Raw genomic sequence first — 20162 nt, 5'->3', positions numbered from 1 at the left:
GCAAATTGGAACCCAATTACTACAGCCTCCAGCAGAAATCTGAGCTTGAGACAAATAAAGATTGGTTGCTATCCTATCATCAATAGGTTCCAATACATTTGCCGTATAGAATAAGAAGATGTTGTACAATTGTCAATGAGACAACTCTCCACCAAAGACCAAATGATGTAGAAGTAAGCAACTATAGGTCACAGTACGGCCTTCAACAGTGATCAAATCCCATACCGCACAGCAAGCTATGAAAGGCCCTGAAATGACAAATGTAAAAAAATTCAAACAAGAAAACTAATGGCCTTAACGGTTTATGTACAAAACAATATATGAAAAACAAATATGATCTGTACAGCAACAAACAACAACCACTGAATTACAGCTCCTAACTAGGGACAGATACATACAGAATGTGGTGTAGCATGGGATCCTGGCTCACTGCTCAACAGTAGAGCCAGGGGGAATACAACGACATCTCCATGTATTTGTTTATTAGATGTTAGAATGATGCATCGTGGGATAGGATCATTTCTTGACACATGTCAGAAAATATTTATATTGCCACAATTTAAGAAAATTTAAAAAAAAAATGCAACTTCCAGAAAAATATAGCAATCAGAATGCAAACATTATTAATTAACATGGTGAATCACCAGTTAATTAACGATCCAATATTAATGGATGTTTAAAGAACACACACATGGGCAGTAATTTAGTCCTGTTCAATGCTGAAAAGTGGTCACATGGATTGCATTACGCCTGGCTGTTCTGACACAAATAGGAGGTTTGGCCAGGATGTCAGGCTTTTTGTGGCGGGTTTATTCCCAACTCCCCCCTAACCTTGGACAGTAGTTCAACAGCACAATATAAGACATACATGTACCTGCCAACTTTTCAAAATCTCCATTGGGGATTTTAAGTGCAAGAGGACCTAATGTTCCTCTTACATGTATATTGTCATAAGTGTATCTAATCTAATACTATATTGTTTGAATGAGTATGTATGTGCTTAAATACCCTTTTAGTCTAATGAATGCCTGTTTTGAGGTGATCAGTATATATATATAAAGACTTTCGGGATATCCCCCATAAATCGGGATAGTTGGCAGGTCTGTATAAGAACAAAATTTAAAAATCAGTTGAAAAGGGCTTTATTCATCAGCTCAATACAAAGACCAAAAACAACTAATAAAAACACAAAAGACACAAAATACAAATCTGAGAGTACTCGCTGTTAGGCCAACCTTAAAAATATGTTTGTTTGCAGTTTTCCGACTGTACCTTCAGACTGCAGGGTCAGTAGATAGGAAAAATATTTTATTTTATCAGCCAGAATAAAGTTTAAACAAGTAGTTTAACACAAACCAAGTTTCTTGTGAAGAAAAAAACATTTTAAAACAACAAACACTGAGAACCAACATGAAATGAACAGGCATTTTCAGGTTAACACCTTTTTAACCAAAACTGAAACTTAACATAGTGTCATTATACAATTTATGACATAAATTTATGGTATTATGAAATACTGGAACACTTATAAACAAGGAATGACTAGAATTGTTGTAAAGAAACATATTCACTGACATATATATGCATCTTTACTAGAAGTTTTCATGAGTAGAGTATTTGCATCAGAAAAATGTAGATATTAAAGATTCAAAAGACAATTTAGGAGTGTGTTAAAAAAAGATTGAATCTTCCTCAATTATAAAAAAAAGACAACTTAAAAAAAAATATATAAGACATCTGACATAAAGGTTATATTTGGAAAGATATGTTGATGCCAGGCTTTAATTAAAACAAACAAAAATCTTAAGTCTAGCTTTAGGGTGAAATCCATAGCACCCCATTAAAAGTAAATGGTCTGTACTGAAATGTTTGACTGCATAAAAAATTGGCAGCATAGCTCCTAGCTAAGGACATATTTCAATTCAATTCACACAGGCCACACATTTTGGGTATATTTAATATTGTAAGAGAGAGAATAATTGCAATGAGTGGGACAGCCCCCCTTATCCTAAAGGAGCATACTCATTGCAATCGAAGATAGATTTGATACAGAGAGAATATATTTATTTCTAAAGCCAACCATTCATTTTCTCTACATCTTTGTGTAGTTTGTGTGGCTTCTTATTGATTTAACATTTCAAATGCGTCCTTCCACCGTACAGGCGTGTTTACAGTTATCCATGAAGTCACGGAGGAGTCTGTTTCCTCTTTGTCGTCTTCACGAGGATTTAAAGAAAATATGGCATACTTCAAGATGCTGTCGAATTATTGAACCACTGATATTGGTTCCATAAAGTCAGTCTCAAAAGATTCTGTATCCGATTTGTTTGAGACAGAAATGGTTATCGTGTCGGTTTTATGAATATCCACTGCATCATCGTCAATGATATCATCGAAGACATCATTCCATGTGCAATTCTGCCTGAATCATTATAAACAGTTTACTATGAAACTTTTCTGTGTATTATTTGTCTTAAAATTGACAGAAGACGACAAAATAAAGTACTCCTCCATGACTTCGTGGATACCTGTAAACAATCTCCATGTGCTTTACCATTAAAAGGTCCGATGAACGCTTTACAGGAAGGGAAGAAAAACCGAACTTCAAACATGTAATTGACCTAGACTCGAAATCAATTCCGGAAACGACCCGAAATTCCGGATCGAGTCAATTGAAGTATTAAAAATAATTTCTTCAAATTAAAAGCAATAAAATTTTCACAGTCGGGCGGATTTTCGAAGGTCGGTCGGTAAACTGCAAACAAACAATATTTTAATTTTAGCCTTACTGAAGGCTAGTTCACAGCCAATAACAACGTTAATATAAAAAAATCATGTGTCTGTAATAGACTAAAATAATGAAAAAAGTTTATAGCTTTCTGTAACCAATAATTTTATGATTGCATGATGATTTTATGTCATTTAACCTGAGCCTTGATAAATGTAACTATTTAAACTGTTTATATGCTAAGGGAACACCTTATGGAAATATCTTCATCTTTCATTTATTTGAAAATTGAGTTATATTTCAGAAAAGTATAGAATTTTAAAACTAGTGAGTTTTACCAGGAAAATGCCAAATTCAAACTGAAATATCACAAAAAGTAAGAAACAAACGCATATTTTACTTACATAATTCAAGAATGTATATCAACATTGACTTAGGCTAAAAATTTCAAAGGAAAAACAAGCACAGATCTCTTCTGTATCGTATGTCCTTAATGTCAGAATTTGAAGACCCTTGACACTAAAATTTATGGTTCTGTTTTTATATAGCACATCAAAAGGAAATTTAGTACCTCTTTTTATTCAAATCAGTGATAGAATATAGGTGAAATATCTGCATCTGGGTGTAAGCCAAAAAAAATGGACTTAATGTAGGTTAGGCGAGGGATTTTTAATTTGTTGGTTTACGGATCCGCAGACCCTATTTTTCTGATTTTCAGAAAGAAAAAAAATGACATTTCATGTTTTTCTAATCCCACGTGCACCAACCCTAACGAATACATTATCCCTGAAATATAAATAAAAATATCTACTTAGCTGCATTTTCATGGAATTAAATGCATTATATTAGCATGTTAAACATTGACAGAATTGATTACACATTGTGTTCTAAAAAATAAAAATCTAAAAATGATTCGTAGTTTGTGTTTCTTAAAATAGACAATCATAACTGAACTTGAAATGCTGTAAGCACAAACAATTTTGTGGAACAAAATCTTTGTTAAAAACCCATAACAAAAAGTTTGTTTTCCTATTTTGTCATAATTTTGTAAGATTTTTCATCTCATAGATTGACTGGACTTGTCCAAACGTGAAAGACCGTAGACGTCAAGTTAAAAGTAAGAGATATCAACAAACAATTTGGAATTCTCATGCTTCATAGATTGAAAAAAATGTTTGTTCATTTGGATATCAAAAATGGGATTGCCTGACAAAGCATGAAACCAATATCCTCGTCTTTCCGTTGGACGAGTTTTTGACACGGCTGGTAAAGTGTAACTTGTTTGCAATTTTTATTTCATGTGTTCTCGTTCCTGAATCTAATTATTCACCATGCTTCCTGAATGTTGATTAAAAGTTTTTTCTGGTTCTTGAAATGACCGTTTTATTTTTTCTGTTTGTCAGTGGAAAATGGTTATATGACGATGGCATGCATTGTATGTTTAAAACAGCTGAATAATAATATTTGGGACTAAAATTTTAGAAATGATGACAAAATATCATACCAAATATATCATCAGTAAGCTGAAATAGCAAAATAGTGCCGAAAGTGGCATTAAACAACAATCAATCAATCATATTTATGTCTTGCAAGATATTTTCTTCCTTTTTTTTTCGACCGACTGAGCGGACTTTTTCATACAAAAAATCTGCAAACCATCATATTAAAAACCCATGGCCTTATATATGGAAAAAGATACATTTTTAGCTCACCTGGCCTAAAAGGCCAAGTGAGCTTTTCTCATCACTTGGCGTCCGTCGTCGTCATTAACTTTTACAAAAATCTTCTCCTCTTAAACTACTGAGCCAAATTAAATCAAACTTGACCACAATCATCATTTGGGTATCCAGTTTATAAAATGTGTCCAATGTGTCCGATGGCCGACATGGCTAAAAATAGAACTCATGGGCAAAATGCAAGTTTTGTCTACTATTTTGGAAAACCGTTATAAATAGAGAAAATCAGACTGAGCAAAAACCTTCAGAATGTTGAGCTCCTTATTAGAGTTATTGCCCTTTGATGATGATTTTTACCCATTTTTTTGCGTTTTTGCCTTATATCTTAAAAATTATAATAGATAGATAGAAACTTAAATGAGCAAAAATTATCAGAAAGACAAGATCTGCAATTAAGACTTATTGTAGTTATTGCCCTTTAATGACGATTTTTACCATTTTTTTTTTTGCGTTTTGTCTTTTATGATAAAAATTGTAATAGATTAATAGTCACTTTAAATTACAAAAATGATCAGCAAGGCAAGATCTACTAACAAGTCAAATTTTGCCGATATAGTTAGTAGACGGTCAATCTTTAAAGGAGTGATTGCCCTTAAATGAGGATTTTCTTTTACCCTCTTTTGTGTTTTGAGCAAAAACTAAGGAATATAGAGAGAAAGTAAACAGACTAAATGATCAGCAATACAAGATCAACAAAACAGATTTTTGTCATGAATTCTATTCTCGTCTACAATGTTGGAGAGTTTCCTTTGTTGAATATGCACATAAACCAAGGTGAGCAACACAGGCTCTTTAGAGCTTCTAGTTATAGATAATCAAAGATTTAACTATTTTTAAAGCAGAAGAAATACAGTAATACAGTACAACATATCTTTGATTAAGAAGCTGGACAAAACATCTGATCAATAAACAAATTACTGTAGAATTTTGCTATTGAAGTAGAAAGTTATATTTTTTTTTCAAATATAGATATTTGTGTGTTAAAGTTTTTAGTTAAATCAGAAATTGTCAGAATACAGTATATGCACACAAGTATCTATTTTCATTTAGTTTCTTATCAGACTTCAAAAACTTTGTGAACAAGGTTTGTTTTTAATGTACAAGAGGATTTGTTTACATTTTCCTCCAAGCATACAGACCAACTATTTGCTTTAGGTTGATTTAGGAAGTTTGATCCAATAAAGTTCTTCTCAACAAATGCTAGACAATATCAAACATAGAAATTTGACATATGGATGTGAAATTTCTTTTAAACTGGTTAAATTAAAACCTTTAAAGATCTGTCTACACAATGTATCTTTGATGTTATAAATTTACACTGAATCAAATATTAGAACAGGACAAAATGTCAATAATTTTGCTTTATAATATTAGTATACATTGTATTTTAATATGCATTTGCACCTAATAATCTATACGAATAAAATGTTCATGTAGCAAGTTGCAAGCACATGAAAAGGATTTGTGAATAAATTAAACTAAAATTTTGATCAACTAAAAGATATCATTCAGGGTTGTTATTATCTTTGGTTTATTATTTTCCTTGTGAAATTTAACAGTTATATACAATCACCGCAGTGTTCTGTTATACAGAATACATTGGTGAATGTACATGTTGGTACATCATTGAATATGTCAGCTGCAATAACAAAGTTACAGCCCACTTGGTCCAATTTAAATAAAAATTTACACGGAATATTCATACTATATTAGCAATTTGGGAATTATTGTTGATGACACCACAGCACCCGCAATATAACATGGCTGCCACCATTAATTAAAGTAGAAAAGGAGTATGGGCAATAAGTCTTAAAGACCCTTATTTGACTTGAATTATAGCACAAATTTAAAAGTTACAATAAGTGGTCTTATAAAAGTGGCATTAGCTTTGAAACTCATATTCACCAACTTTACTCAAATTCTCATTTCATGTGTTTTTTAGTCTAGATCCCATCTAATCATCATTGAGATGACCTCCCAAGACTGCCGACGTCATGTAACCCAATATAAACATAAATATAGATATAGATAGATAAAGTGCACGAGCAATTGGATTTTTCTAGGTTTGTTTGATTCCATATTATATGTCTAAAAAATATGTATGTTAGCATTTTACCTGGATAAGAATGATTTTTTGAGGATCGAATCAGTCAACCAAAGGTTCACCCTTGTTTCATTTTCAATGTTGACATTCCTTTCCTTTTAATAGCTGAACACGCCTAGTACATGCGTAACAAATCTCTAGCTAAGGGGTTAATTGAAGGTCACATGAATACATATTCAACGAGGTTAAATTATTAACTTGCAAGTGAATTATACATCAGTAATGTTGCTGCGCTTATTTTGACTAATTTGGGCAAAACTGACTGCTTATAAAACCAGTATTTTAAAAATTCCCCATTTTTTATACGACTGCAAAAAAAATTTTGTGGTCGTATATTGGTATGACGTTGGCGTCGTCGTTGTTGTCGTCGTCGTCGTCCGAAGACACATTAGTTTTCGCACTCTAACTTTAGTTTAAGTGAATGGATCTCAATGAAATATTACCATAAGGTTCAATACCACAAAAGGAAGGTGGGGATTGATTTTGGGGGATATGGTACCCACGGTTAAGGAATTAGGGGCCAAAAATAAGCATTTTTGTAACTTCCAGACATAACTTGTGTGTAAGTGTATGGATCTCTCTGACATTGTACCACAAGGTTCCATATCACAAAGGGAATGTTCAGATTGATTTTGGGGGTAATTGCCTCCAAATTTTAGAAATTAGGGGCCAAAAACAAGCATTTTTCTAGTTTCATGACAATAACTTGTGTGTAAGTGTATGGATCTCTCTGACATTGTATCACAAGGTTCCATATCACAAAGGGAATGCTGGGATTGATTTTGGGGGTAATTGCCTCCAAATTTTAGGAATTAAGGGCCAAAAAGGGGGCAAAAAACAAGCATCTTTCTAGTTTCATGACAATAACTTGTGTGTAAATGTATGGATCTTTATGAAATTGTACTACAAGGTTCCATATCACAAAGGGAAAGCTGGAATTGAGTTTGGGGGTAATTGCCCAAAAAGTTTAGGAATAAGGGGCCAAAAATAAGCATTTTTCTACTTTCCAGACAATAACTTGTGTTCAAATGTATGGATCTCTCTGAAATTGTACTGCAAGGTACCATACCACAAAGGGAAGACTGGGATTGATTTTGGGGGTAATTCCCTAAAAATTTTAGTAATTAGGGGCCATAAAAGGGCAAATAAACAAGCATTTTTCTAGTTTCAGGACAATAACTTGAGTGTAAGTGTATGGATCTTTATGAAATTGTACTGCAAGGTTCCATATCACAAAGGGAAAGCTGAGTAATTGTACTGCAAGGTACCATACCACAAAGGGAAAGCTGGGATTGAGTTTGGGGGTGATGAATCATAAGGGGTTCAAAAAATTGGGGGGGGGGGGGGGGGGGGGGGGGGGGGTGTTTCCTTTTTTTTCTTTAAAATTTTCCATTTTAAATTGGTTATTTCTGATTTATATATAAAAGCAAATAATAATGATATGGTTTGAATAGGTAAATTAAAAAATTTTAAGTTCTTAGACCACTTTCATTCTGTGTGAGAAACCTACCGTATAAACTCGCTTAATAGTCGATCCTACTATAAGTCGGGGGCCCTTTTCAGCTCCAAATTCTAAGGATTTAGTCTTGACCCTCGTATAAGTCGGACAAAATTTGGGCATTTTTATACGACCGCAAAAAAATTTTGTGGTCGTATATTGGTATGACGTTGGCGTCGTCGTTGTCGTCGTCGTCCGGCGTCGTCGTCGTCCGGCGTGGTCGTCCGAATACATATTGGTTTTCGCACTCTAACTTTAGTTTAAGTGAATGGATCTTTTTGAAATTTGACCATAAGGTTAAATACCACAAAAGGAAGGTTGGGATTGATTTTGGGGGTTATGGTACCAACAGTTAAGGAATTAGGGGCCAAAAAGGGGCCAAAAATGAGCATTTTCTAGTTTCCAGACAATAACTGTGGAACGGTGTATGGATCTCTCTGAAATTTTACTACAAGTTTCCATACCACAAAGGGATGGTTAGGATTTGCTTTGGGGGGTTATGGCTCAAACCGTTTAGGAATTAGGGGCAAAAAAGGGGGAAAAACAAGGTTGTCCTGGTTAATGGACAAATACTTTAGTACAAAACATAATTTAAAGCAGTGTAAGGGAGATAAATCAAATACATCATTGAAATTATCTCCCTTACACTGCTTTTAAATTATGTATAAAGTAATGGTTAATGAACAATAAAGATAATCTAAAACAGTGTAAGGGAGGTAATCCAAATACAACGTTTTGGTTACTTCCCTTACACTGCTTTTAAATTATGTTTAAAGAAATGCATATTTATAAAGGAAGACCAGTAAAAATATCTGCAAATGTTTTCATCTTTTTTTTTTACAAAAAAATCCATATGAAAGATTTGACACTATATTTTTATTAATTCTATTATAAAATAGATTAAGTTAGCACTATGGTAAATTTAAATGGGTAATTATGGTTGCCAACTCCATTGGAAATTTGAATTGAGATTATGACCATATCTTGAGGGAAAGAATTTTTTTGGGGGAAGGGGATAAAAAGAAATTGTGGGGGCCAATTTTTTCTCATTTCAGATTTCAGAAATTAAAAAGAATTATTCTTCAAATATTTTTTTTTTTTCAAATTTCAAATATTGAAAAATTTCAAGAAGTAACCTTTAATTGCACAGTATGGCGCATTAGATTTGTAAAATCTTTGATCACATTTATTTATTTGTTATACCGAATCTAACAGTGTATTTAGATTTTTAATTTTGGGTCCAGTTTTCAAATTGGTCTACATTAATGTCCAAAGGGTCCAAAATTAAACTTTGTTTGATTTTAGCAAAAATTGAATATATGAGGTTCTTTGATATGCTGAATCTAAACATGTATTTAGATTTTTGATTTTTGGCCCAGTTTTCAAGTTGGTCCAAATTGGGGTCCAAAATTAAACTTTGTTTGATTTCAACAAAAATTGAATATATGGGGTTCTTTGATATGCTGAATCTAACCATGTATTTAGATTTTTTATTTGTGGACCCCGTTATCAAATTGGTTCATATTGAGGTCAAAAGGGTCCAAAATTAAACTTTGTTTGATTTCATCGAAAATTGAATTATTGGGGTTCTTTGATATGCCAAATCTAACCGTGTTTTTAGATTTTTAATTTGGGTCCCGTTTTTTAAATTGGTCTTCATTGAGGTCCAAAGGGTCCAAAATTAAACTTAGTTTGATTTTAACAAAAATTGAATTCTAGGGGTTCTTTGATATGCTGAATCTAAACATGTGTTTAGATTTTTGATTATGGGCCCAGTTTTCAAGTTTGTCCAAGTTGGGGTCCAAAATTAAATTTTTTTTGATTTCAACAAAAATTGAATATATGGGGTTCTTTGATATGCTGAATCTAACCATGAATTTAGAATTTTTATTTGTGGGCCCCGCTATCAAATTGGTTCATATTGAGGTCAAAAGGGTCCAAAATTAAACTTTGTTTGATTTCATCAAAACTTGAATTATTGGGGTTCTTTGATATTCCAAATCTAACCTTGTATTTAGATTTTTAATTTTAAGTCCCGTTTTTTAAATTGGTCTACATTAAGGTCCAAAGGGTCCAAAATTAAACTTAGTTTGATTTTAGCAAAAATTGAATTCTTGGGGTTCTTTGATATGCTGAATCTAAACATGTGTTTAGATTTTTGATTATGGGCCCAGTTTTCAAGTTTGTCCAAGTTGGGGTCCAAAATTAAACTTTGTTTGATTTTAACAAAAATTGAATATATGGGGTTCTTTGATATGCTGAATCTAACCATGTATTTTGATTTTGGACATTGGACCATAATAGGTAAATTAAAAAAATTCAAGTTCTTAGACCACATTCTTTCTGTGTCAGAAACCTATGCTGTGTCAAATATTTAATAACAATCCAAATTCAGAGCTGTATCAAGCTTGAATGTTGTGTCCATACTTGCCCCAACTGTTCAGGGTTCGACCTCTGCTGTCGTATCAAGCTGCGCCCCAGCGAAGCATTTTATTTTTTCAGCTGACAGTAACTGAACGCCGGTAGAACCAATGCAAATCCAGGAATAATATTCATTTCTGCATTAATGTTTGGTTTGAATTTAGTTGATGCTCATCATGATAATTTATATTGCTGTTAATAATAAAGATGTATTCATTTCTCTTGTTTTGTTCACTGTTCAAATGTTAGATTAGCCATGTGTTGTTTACGTAATGCATCAATGATTTTGTAGGGTATGACTAACAACCTATTGTTTGAGAAAAGCGAATATAAACCAATATGAACCTGAAAAATTTAAAGTCAATCAACACTTGATGAAAATATTTTTCACAGCATACATAACTCAGTGTTAAATGAGCATGTACACTTCATAATTCTTATTATATTGTGATGATTAAAGGATTAAAAAAATTAAGTGAAGCTTATCAATATATTAAAATAACTAACTCCAACTCATTAGTGTCATCTGTTTACCTATCACTGATAGTTTTCACACCTTTAGTAAATACAACTCTTTGTCTCTTAATTGGGGTTATCAATGGATTATATTGGCTTGTCAATCAATTTTGTAATTTTTGTTTACCTGAGACACTTTAATGAATAATATTTTGATTTTGGGAATGAATCTTAAAATTATTTTTTTATTATTATATGATTTATGAGCATTGGATTGATATCATGATATCACAATAATGACACAATAACTTCGCTGAAAACATCCTTTCACATATTTGGTACATTGTTATCTCCTTTTCATTTTTATACGACCGCAAAAATTAAAAATTTTTTGGTCGTATATTGGTATGACGTTGGCGTCGTCGTCGTCCGGCGTCATCGTCGTCGTCGTCGTCCGGCGTCGTCCGAAGACACATTGGTTTTCGCACTCTAACTTTAGTTTAAGTGAATGGATCTCCATGAAATTTTACCATAAGGTTCAATACCACGAAAGGAAGGTTGGGATTGATTTTGGGGGTTATGGTACCAACAGTTAAGGAATTAGGGGCCAAAAAGGGGCCAAAAATAAGCATTTTTGTAACTTCCAGACAATAACTTGTGTGTAAGTGTATGGATCTCTCTGACATTGTACCACACGGTTCCATATCACAAAGGAAAGGCTGTAATTGATTTTGGGGGTAATTGCCTCAAAATTTTAGGAATTAGGGGCCAAAAAAGGGGCAAAAAACAAGCATTTTTCTAGTTTCATGACAATAACTTGTGTGTAAGTGTTTGGATATTTCTGATATTGTACTACAAGGTTCCATATCACAAAGGGAAAGCTGGAATTGAGTTTGGGGGTAATTGCCCGAAACGTTTAGGAATTGGGGGCCAAAAAGGGGCCAAAAATAAGCATTTTTCTAGTTTCCAGACAATAACTTGTGTTCAAGTGTATGGATCTCTCTGAAATTGTACTGCAAGGTACCATACCACAAAGGGAAGGCTGGGATTGAGTTTGGGGGTGATGAATCATAAGGGGGTTCAAAAAATTGGGGGGGGGGGGGGGGATTTTTTTTTTCTTTTTTTTTCTTTTTTTCCTTTTTTTTTTCTTTTAAAATTTTCCATTTTAAGTTGGTTATTTCTGATTAATATTTAAAAGCAAATAATAATGATATGGTAGGAGATACACACCAAACAGGATGTGTAAATTATTATCTAATAAGTATTGTGCAATAGCAAGAAATTTTCAATTGCACAGTATTGCACAATAGCAAGAACTCTTCAATTGCACAGTATTGCGCAATAGCAAGAAATCTTCAATTGCACAGTATTGCGCAATAGCAAGAAATATCCAATAGCACAATATTGCGCAATAGCAAGAAATTGTCAATTGTACAGTATTGCGCAATAGCAAGAAATATTCAATTGCACAGTATTGTGCAAAAGAAGATACTTCCTATAAATTGCTTATTTCTTGATCAATTTCAATGGGGTTTTATTCTTGAATTCTTGGGGTTCTTTAATATGCTGAATCTAACCGTGTATTAAGTTTTTGGATTTTGGGCCCCGTTTTTAAATTGGTCCACATTGAGGTCCAAAGGGTCCAAAATTTAACTTTGTTTGATTTCATCAAAAATTGAATTATTGGGGTTCTTTGATATGCTGAATCTAACCGTGTATTTAGATTCTTAATTTTTGGTTCCGTTTTCAAATTGGTCTACATTAAGGTCCAAAGGGTCCAAAATTAAACTTAGTTTGATTTTAACAAAAATTGAATTTTTAGGGTTCTTTGATATGCTGAATCTAAACATGTATTTAGATTTTTGATTATGGGCCCAGTTTTCAAGTTGGTCCAAATCGGGGTCCAAAATTAAACTTTGTTTGATTTCAACAAAAATTGAATATATGGGGTTCTTTGATATGCTGAATCTAACCATGTATTTTGATTTTTGGGCCCCGTTATCAACTTTGTCCACATTGAGGTCAAAAGGGTCCAAAATTTAACTTTGTTTGATTTCATCAAAAATTGAATTATTGGGGTTCTTTGATATGCCGAATCTAACCGTGTATTTAGATTCTTAATTTTTGGTTCCGTTTTCAAATTGGTCTACATTAAGGTCCAAAGGGTCCAAAATTAAACTTAGTTTGATTTTAACAAAAATTGAATTTTTAGGGTTCTTTGATATGCTGAATCTAAACATGTATTTAGATTTTTGATTATGGGCCCAGTTTTCAAGTTGGTCCAAATCGGGGTCCAAAATTAAACTTTGTTTGATTTCATCAAAAATTGAATTCTTGGGGTTCTTTGATATGCTGAATCTAACCATGTATTTAGATTTTGGATATTGGACCATAATAGGTGAATGTCCAATTTAAAATTTTTAAGTTCTTAGACCACATTCATTCTGTGTCAGAAACCTATGCTGTGTCAAATATTTAATCACAATCCAAATTCAGAGCTGTATCAAGCTTGAATGTTGTGTCCATACTTGCCCCAACTGTTCAGGGTTCGACCTCTGCGGTCGTATCAAGCTGCGCCCTGCGGAGCATTTTATTGGTTCTTGGCTCTTCTTTTGGGTTTATAGGAAAACCATATGACCATGAAAATCAATACACAAACCGGAAACAGTAGAATTTCAACACGAATTTGCAGAAAATGTTTACCAAAGAACAAATAAAACACAAAGACAGTATTGTAGTCATTTATTTTCAACAAAAACTTTTTATTTATTGATCTATGTAGGTTTGGCAATCAAAAACGTAGTTTTGACCAGGAAATTCACTCCTGACCACTTTTCTCAAGCTTGGATTTTTCCTCTGGTCGCTAGATCTCGTCTATTAGTCGGTCCCCCTCTCTGGATTATGAATTTTACTCCCAATTTTCCGACTAATAAGCGAGTAGGAACGGTATGCTGTGTCAAATATTTAATTACAATCCAAATTCAATGCTGTATCAAGCTTGAATGTTGTGTCCATACTTGCCCCAACTGTTCAGGGTTCGACATCTGCGGTCGTATCAAGCTGCGCCCCAGCGGAGCATTTTATTAATACTTGAAACAAAAAGAAACATATTTTAAATTTTTGTATAAATCATAGCTAATGCCCCTTTAAATCTGTCTTAAAAATACTAAGGTAAAAGGTGTTTAGAAAATAAAAACTAATTCACATTTAACATGTTATTAGTTGTATGGCAACAAACCATGAGGACATTTGTATATTTTGTTCAATTTCTTGATTTTCCTTGTTTTATGTCAACTCTTAAGTTTATTTTTGAATGGAAAAGTATATGAGCACCCAAGAAATAACTTTATATTTGGTGAGATTATGTAAATAGCTATAATAAAGCTCTAAAATTATTTTGTTATTTCTTGGCTACACACTTTGATATTAACATGTTATTATTTCAAACATGCATGTAACACATGTCGCTGGATGTAAAACAGTTTTGTAGTAATTTAACCATTTTTTAAGACGAAATGATTGTGAAATTGAAATGTCTAGCATGTAGCTAAGAAGGATAATAAAGAAACTGAAGAAGGCCAGTGGCTGAAATGTCTTAAAAAATTGTTTTTATTACTACAATAGTGTATTATGTGTTCCCCATTGGAAACAAGATGTTAAAAACAGTTGTCAAATGATAATTGTTTGCCCCCATTGTCAACTGTAGTCATTCCCAAGGTTTCCAGATATTGGGCAAAGTCCAGTAAAAATTGGTTTGGTCCAGTTAAGTGATATGCTTTACTGGACCAAATGACCAGTTACTTTTTTAATTTTGTCCAAATTGTATGTATAAATGTCCTGTAAAAAAGAGTCTAGTCCTATTAAGAAGAATGGTTTACTGGACCAAATGTCCAGTTGATTTTTCAAAGCCTTGGGAACCACTACTTGAACTGATATTTTAAAGTTTGAATTGCTTTGATGTACATGGTTCTGATGATCTTCATTAAAGCCCCAAAAATAATGTTTATACAGATTTACATCTGTATTGTTTTACCACAGGTTGATTTTATATTCAGACTCTAGTTGTAGGTAGACTGATACTTTTCATATTTTCTTTTTTTTTTACAGTCAATTTATGATTCACTTCCATACAAGAAAAAGAAGACAAATTCACAAGATGTAGTAGAAAGGGTAAGATATATTTCTGGTTGAATGGGAAAAAGTCACCTACATCTACATATGTAGTTCTTAATGATATTTAATTTTCCCCTCATGTACCATGATTTGGAAAATAGAAGTATTGTATTTGAAGATTTGCAGACATCAGTTGATGATTTTATGGTTGCAAATTGAGTACTTGCTTTGTGTCATTGAAGTCTGTAAATGGATATTTGCTACCATCAAATCCAAAATTGGTGCCTGCAATCTTCATTTACAAATCTGTTATCACAATTCTAATGTCTAATGCAACTTGAAAGAAAACAATGTTAAAATCATACATGTCAAAATTTCACATGACTGCTGCGCTTGTGTGTTTAGTTTTGGAATAATGCACCGAAATTTTTGTTGTTATCCAAATAAAATTAACCTTACAAAAATGTTGCATTCGAATATAAGTAACCTGATAACTATTTCATTGGTTGTTAGTCTTTGAAATGTTGCTCTCTAATTTTTCACATATAAAAATGTGTTCTGTGCAAATCTGACAGCAGTGATCTGCCCTTAAGGTCATTTTCATTATTCATTGGTCAACATTAACATTTTCTGATTAAATTGAAATTGGGCCTTAGAATTATTGGTTATTTGCAATGTCCATTTGACCTTGACCTTATATTCATGGTTCATAGATTCACATTAGGTTTGTATCTAGTGAATCATTTAATTATTCTGTAACTAAAAAAATTAGACATAACATTCACTGCTCTCAGACTATTTGTCTTCTTTCATCCCAGTACTTATGACAATGTATGAAATAATATTAATTCATTAAAATGTCATATTTTCCATAATTTTATGTGCTCTGTAAATTCAGGGAAACATCAATATTGAGAGCCATTGCCATCCTTAAGAATTCCATCAAAGAGTGTCCTAGAAAGTTTTGTACATGCTAATTGCTTTTTATCTTTAATTTACTCCTGAAATGATAAATAGTTTTCCATGTATAATTTGTTTTTCAGATTGCAAACAGGTTAAAAGAAAGATTTGCGGAATATTTCAAAGTGTTAAAAACCAATAAAGTTACAGTACAAACACTGTACCAGTTTCATATTAAACAACCAATAACTAAAATCTTTGGATGTTGTGATTTACAGTTTACTCAGTTACAGTAAGTACTCACGATTTACAGTTTACTCAGTTACAGTAAGTACTCATGATTTACAGTTTACTCAGTTACAGTAAGTACTCACGATTTACAGTTTACTCAGTTACAGTAAGTACTCATGATTTACAGTTTACTCAGTTACAGTAAGTACTCATGATTTACAGTTTACTCAGTTACAGTAAGTACTCATGATTTACAGTTTACTCAGTTACAGTAAGAACTCATGGTTTACAGTTTACTCAGTTACAGTAAGAACTCATGGTTTACAGTTTACTCAGTTACAGTAAGAACTCATGGTTTACAGTTTACTCAGTTACAGTAAGTACTCATGGTTTACAGTTTACTCAGTTACAGTAAGTACTCATGATTTACAGTTTACTCAGTTACAGTAAGAACTCATGGTTTACAGTTTACTCAGTTACAGTAAGTACTCATGATTTACAGTTTACTCAGTTACAGTAAGTACTCATGATTTACAGTTTACCCAGTTACAGTAAGAACTCATGGTTTACAGTTTAACCAATTACAGTAAGTACAAGTTATTACTAAACCTATGATATTCTCTTAAAAAGTTTTTTTGGGACAAAGTGAAAACAATCAAGATGGAATATAGATTCACTATCTTTGTTGTAAATTTTCACTTATTTTAATTTTTCCTTTACCAAAGTGGTATATTCTATGTATTCTTTTGACTTTTTTGGATATGGTATATTTGCCTTTCTTGGACTGTTCCTTAAACAATCTATTATCTTGCTAGATTATCTACCTGTAGTGTTGATAGTTTTTTTTTAAATCAAAGTACAACTGTTCAGAGAGGGATTGGGGTCCAGCCTAAATTTTGAGAAACTGTTTCCATCTCCTTATTTTTATATTTGATAATGACATTTTTGAGAGAGGGGACATTTTTTTGTGAAGTACAAATGTAGATCACAAGCAAAACCTCAGAGAACTCAGTGAACTTCCAGTACCTCTACTACTGTTTGAGACCTCTTGTTCTATCTGTAAAATCATTATATCAAGAAAAGAAACTTTTTGCATGAAATCTATTTAATTTTGAACCAATTTACTGTAATCTTTAAATCCTATAAACATGATAAATATAAAAATGTTTGAAAAAAAAGTTCCACATGTCCTTTCAGTCATGAATATATTTTGTTTTGTGAAACTAATTTTGCAAGTAAATATCCAATTTTAAATGTTGGTTTTATTCATATCAAAATTGGACCCCCTTTTCAAGGGTATATTTGTATTTTAACAAAAGTAAAGAGGTTAAACATTGTTTTGTTTCAGTTCACTTCCTCAGTATGGATGTAAAGTTGCAACAAAAACCAGCTGTGACCTGTTCCCAGAAAATCTCAAGAAGGGTTCATTTAACCCAGGAAGGAATCTCACAGAAGGTAATGTGATCTTGTTATTTTAAGGTCTTTTAACTATAGAGCTACCATTATATATTATTGTTTTCAGCCTAATATACCTCTTGAGGGCTTGTATAAGACACAAGATGGGCAGTAAAATAATTGAAAATAGTCACTGTAAAGAATCCAAAATATAAAGCAAAGTCCTTCGTTCAATGTTTCAGCCAATGACTATAATAGTCAATATGATAGAAGATAGTATGTAATAGGCAATGTTTAATAAAAGATGACAAATTTAGTAGTGCTGTGATTATTCCATTATTCGGAATGCAATCAGTGTAGGAAAAATGGAATTTTGAATTAAGGCTTTTGATACAATTCCCTCTTCTGTTCATCTTGCCACAAGTGAGGTTGACTTTTGATGTACCCTTAAGCTTGTATATTTGTGTCTAGTTCAGTTCAAAGATACTGTGTTATAAAGTCATCATATATGACATAAATATGGATCCATCGTAGTCTTGAGAGTTTCACTTACTAAGAAGTTGTCTCTGATTTACACTTTTTGGGGTTAAAAAAAGTTTCTTGATTTTAATAAAGATTGCTAGTTATTCAAGGTTTGACACATGATCTTGGTTTTTTAAGGTGGGTTGGAGGGATCTTATTTCTGATCGTTAAATCTTGTATGTTTGGTGTCTTACACATATTTTTTTTTTATTTATTTTTCTTGTGAAGGAGACTTATTTTTATGCAGAATGATAATTTGTTTGTTTTTAGTGTGAGGACTCTTACCTTCTATGGAGAATTAAAGCACGTGATTTTTGAATGGTCAAATTTGTTATGATTGATTTTAAGAGTTAGTTCGATGCAGAAAATCACACAGCTTTTGTAATAAGCATCCAAATTTCAAAACCACAAAAAGACCAAATTTACAATGTACAAAAATGTCATTTTTAACAACATAAATATTTTATAAATAAGAAGTTATGGTATGATTGCCAATGAGACAACTATCTACAAGAGACCAAATGACGTAGAAGTTAGCAACTATATGTCACCGTACAGACTTCAACAATGAGCAAAACCCATACCGCATAGCAAGCCCTGAATTGACAAATGTAAAACAATTCAAACAAGAATCTAGTTTGTATTCATACAACATCTGGCATTTTTTTGCAAAAGAAATATATTTTTGTTCAATATTTGATTTATTTGAATTGAATACATTTGCATTTAGGAAAATCCAGATTGAAATTGGAAGCTAAACCTCTTCAAATGGTACAAGAATAAAAAATCTTTGAATCTCCAATGCTTTTAGGTGCTAATACATTTGTTATTATTTTATTGTTTTTGATAAAAGATATCTTTAAAACATGTAAAGCTTCATATTGGATTGTTGTCTCTGTGTTTGTTAAATTTGATTGTTTTGTCAGATCTATTGTATTTGTAGTACAGATTTAATCATTTTGTTGTTGGACAAATGTTTTTCATTACTACAAATTCAATTTTCTTTTGCAGAAATTAATTCTACATAGTTCACATTAATATAAATGGTTTTGATGATGTTTTAACTATTACTACATAAATCACAAAATTATATACTGTTTTATCACAAAGTCTGCAGAGGAAAACTTCAAAGGCTGTCTTCATTCTATACTGTGTTGATCAATTATACATTCACAGTAGCTCTTGATTAACAAAAAAATCTATAGGAATTTATTTAGCTTTTTATCAACTTTTTATTCCTTAGATGTTAGTTCATTTCCTATATTATTTTTTTAGCTCTGACATTGTTCTTGTGAAAATTACTTCTTAAAGCAAAACCCTTGGCAGGAGTTAAAAGTATTTTGTAAGAGGATATGTAAGAATGTGCAGTTAAACTGATTTCTTTTGCTTGAAATTTGTAAAACGACAGATTTACAAAGAGTTTATATATGTTTTTAAATATGTGAGTGTATATTTATTTGCTATAATAACTCATTCACATGTAAAGTTGTAAGGAAACACCTCTTGTTAAATGTAACTTGAAGAACCAACCCTTCGTTGTACCCCCAACTTTTATAGATGGTTCATCTATACAAACATTAAATGTGGTCTAGCAGTGTGGTGCACATTCAACGTTTCTTTATTACCCCTGTTTCTATTCATCTCTTTAATAGTAGTATCATTTAGTTTGTAAGGACTTTTCAATGTGATATTTGACCTCTGACCCTTAACGCCTGTTGAAAGTATGATAGAAATAGTATAGAAATAACTATGACTATTTAAGTGTAAAGTCTGATAAGAAACAAGAAGATAGCTTTCCCATTGTTAGTGTAGTCTTCACTCATTCATGTGTTCTATTCCAACCATGTTATTATAATATCTTGTGTTGATAGGACATTGTTAAACTGAAAATTAAAAAGTAATTGATCTGCCTAAACCCTAGATTGTAGATAAAATATTGTTATGTAAAGACCTTATTATGTTATTGAATATCCTCCACAAGTTTTCATACATGTAACAAAAAAGGCTTTCTTTTGTTAGTGAAATACTTCATTTGAAAACCTTACATTTATGTATGTA

The 20162-nt window shown here is 32.1% G+C and overlaps 1 protein-coding gene across 1 annotated transcript in view; it reads left to right on the top strand.

Annotated features, from left to right (window-relative positions):
* The window catches only part of LOC127698646 (VWFA and cache domain-containing protein 1-like), a 53416-nt gene that overhangs the window by 2688 nt on the left and 30566 nt on the right, over positions 1-20162 (top strand). The window contains exons 2-4 of the mRNA XM_052202221.1: positions 15051-15113; positions 16100-16248; positions 17536-17642. Coding sequence (XP_052058181.1) covers positions 15051-15113; positions 16100-16248; positions 17536-17642 — 319 coding nt within the window. The remainder of the gene's footprint in view (positions 1-15050; positions 15114-16099; positions 16249-17535; positions 17643-20162) is intronic.

The sequence above is a fragment of the Mytilus californianus genome, unplaced genomic scaffold (assembly GCF_021869535.1).
Source record: "Mytilus californianus isolate M0D057914Y unplaced genomic scaffold, xbMytCali1.0.p SCAF_1, whole genome shotgun sequence".
Lineage (NCBI taxonomy): Eukaryota > Metazoa > Mollusca > Bivalvia > Mytilida > Mytilidae > Mytilus > Mytilus californianus.
The sequence above is the reverse complement of the archived record's forward strand: the minus strand, read 5'-3'. Positions and strand labels throughout refer to the sequence as shown.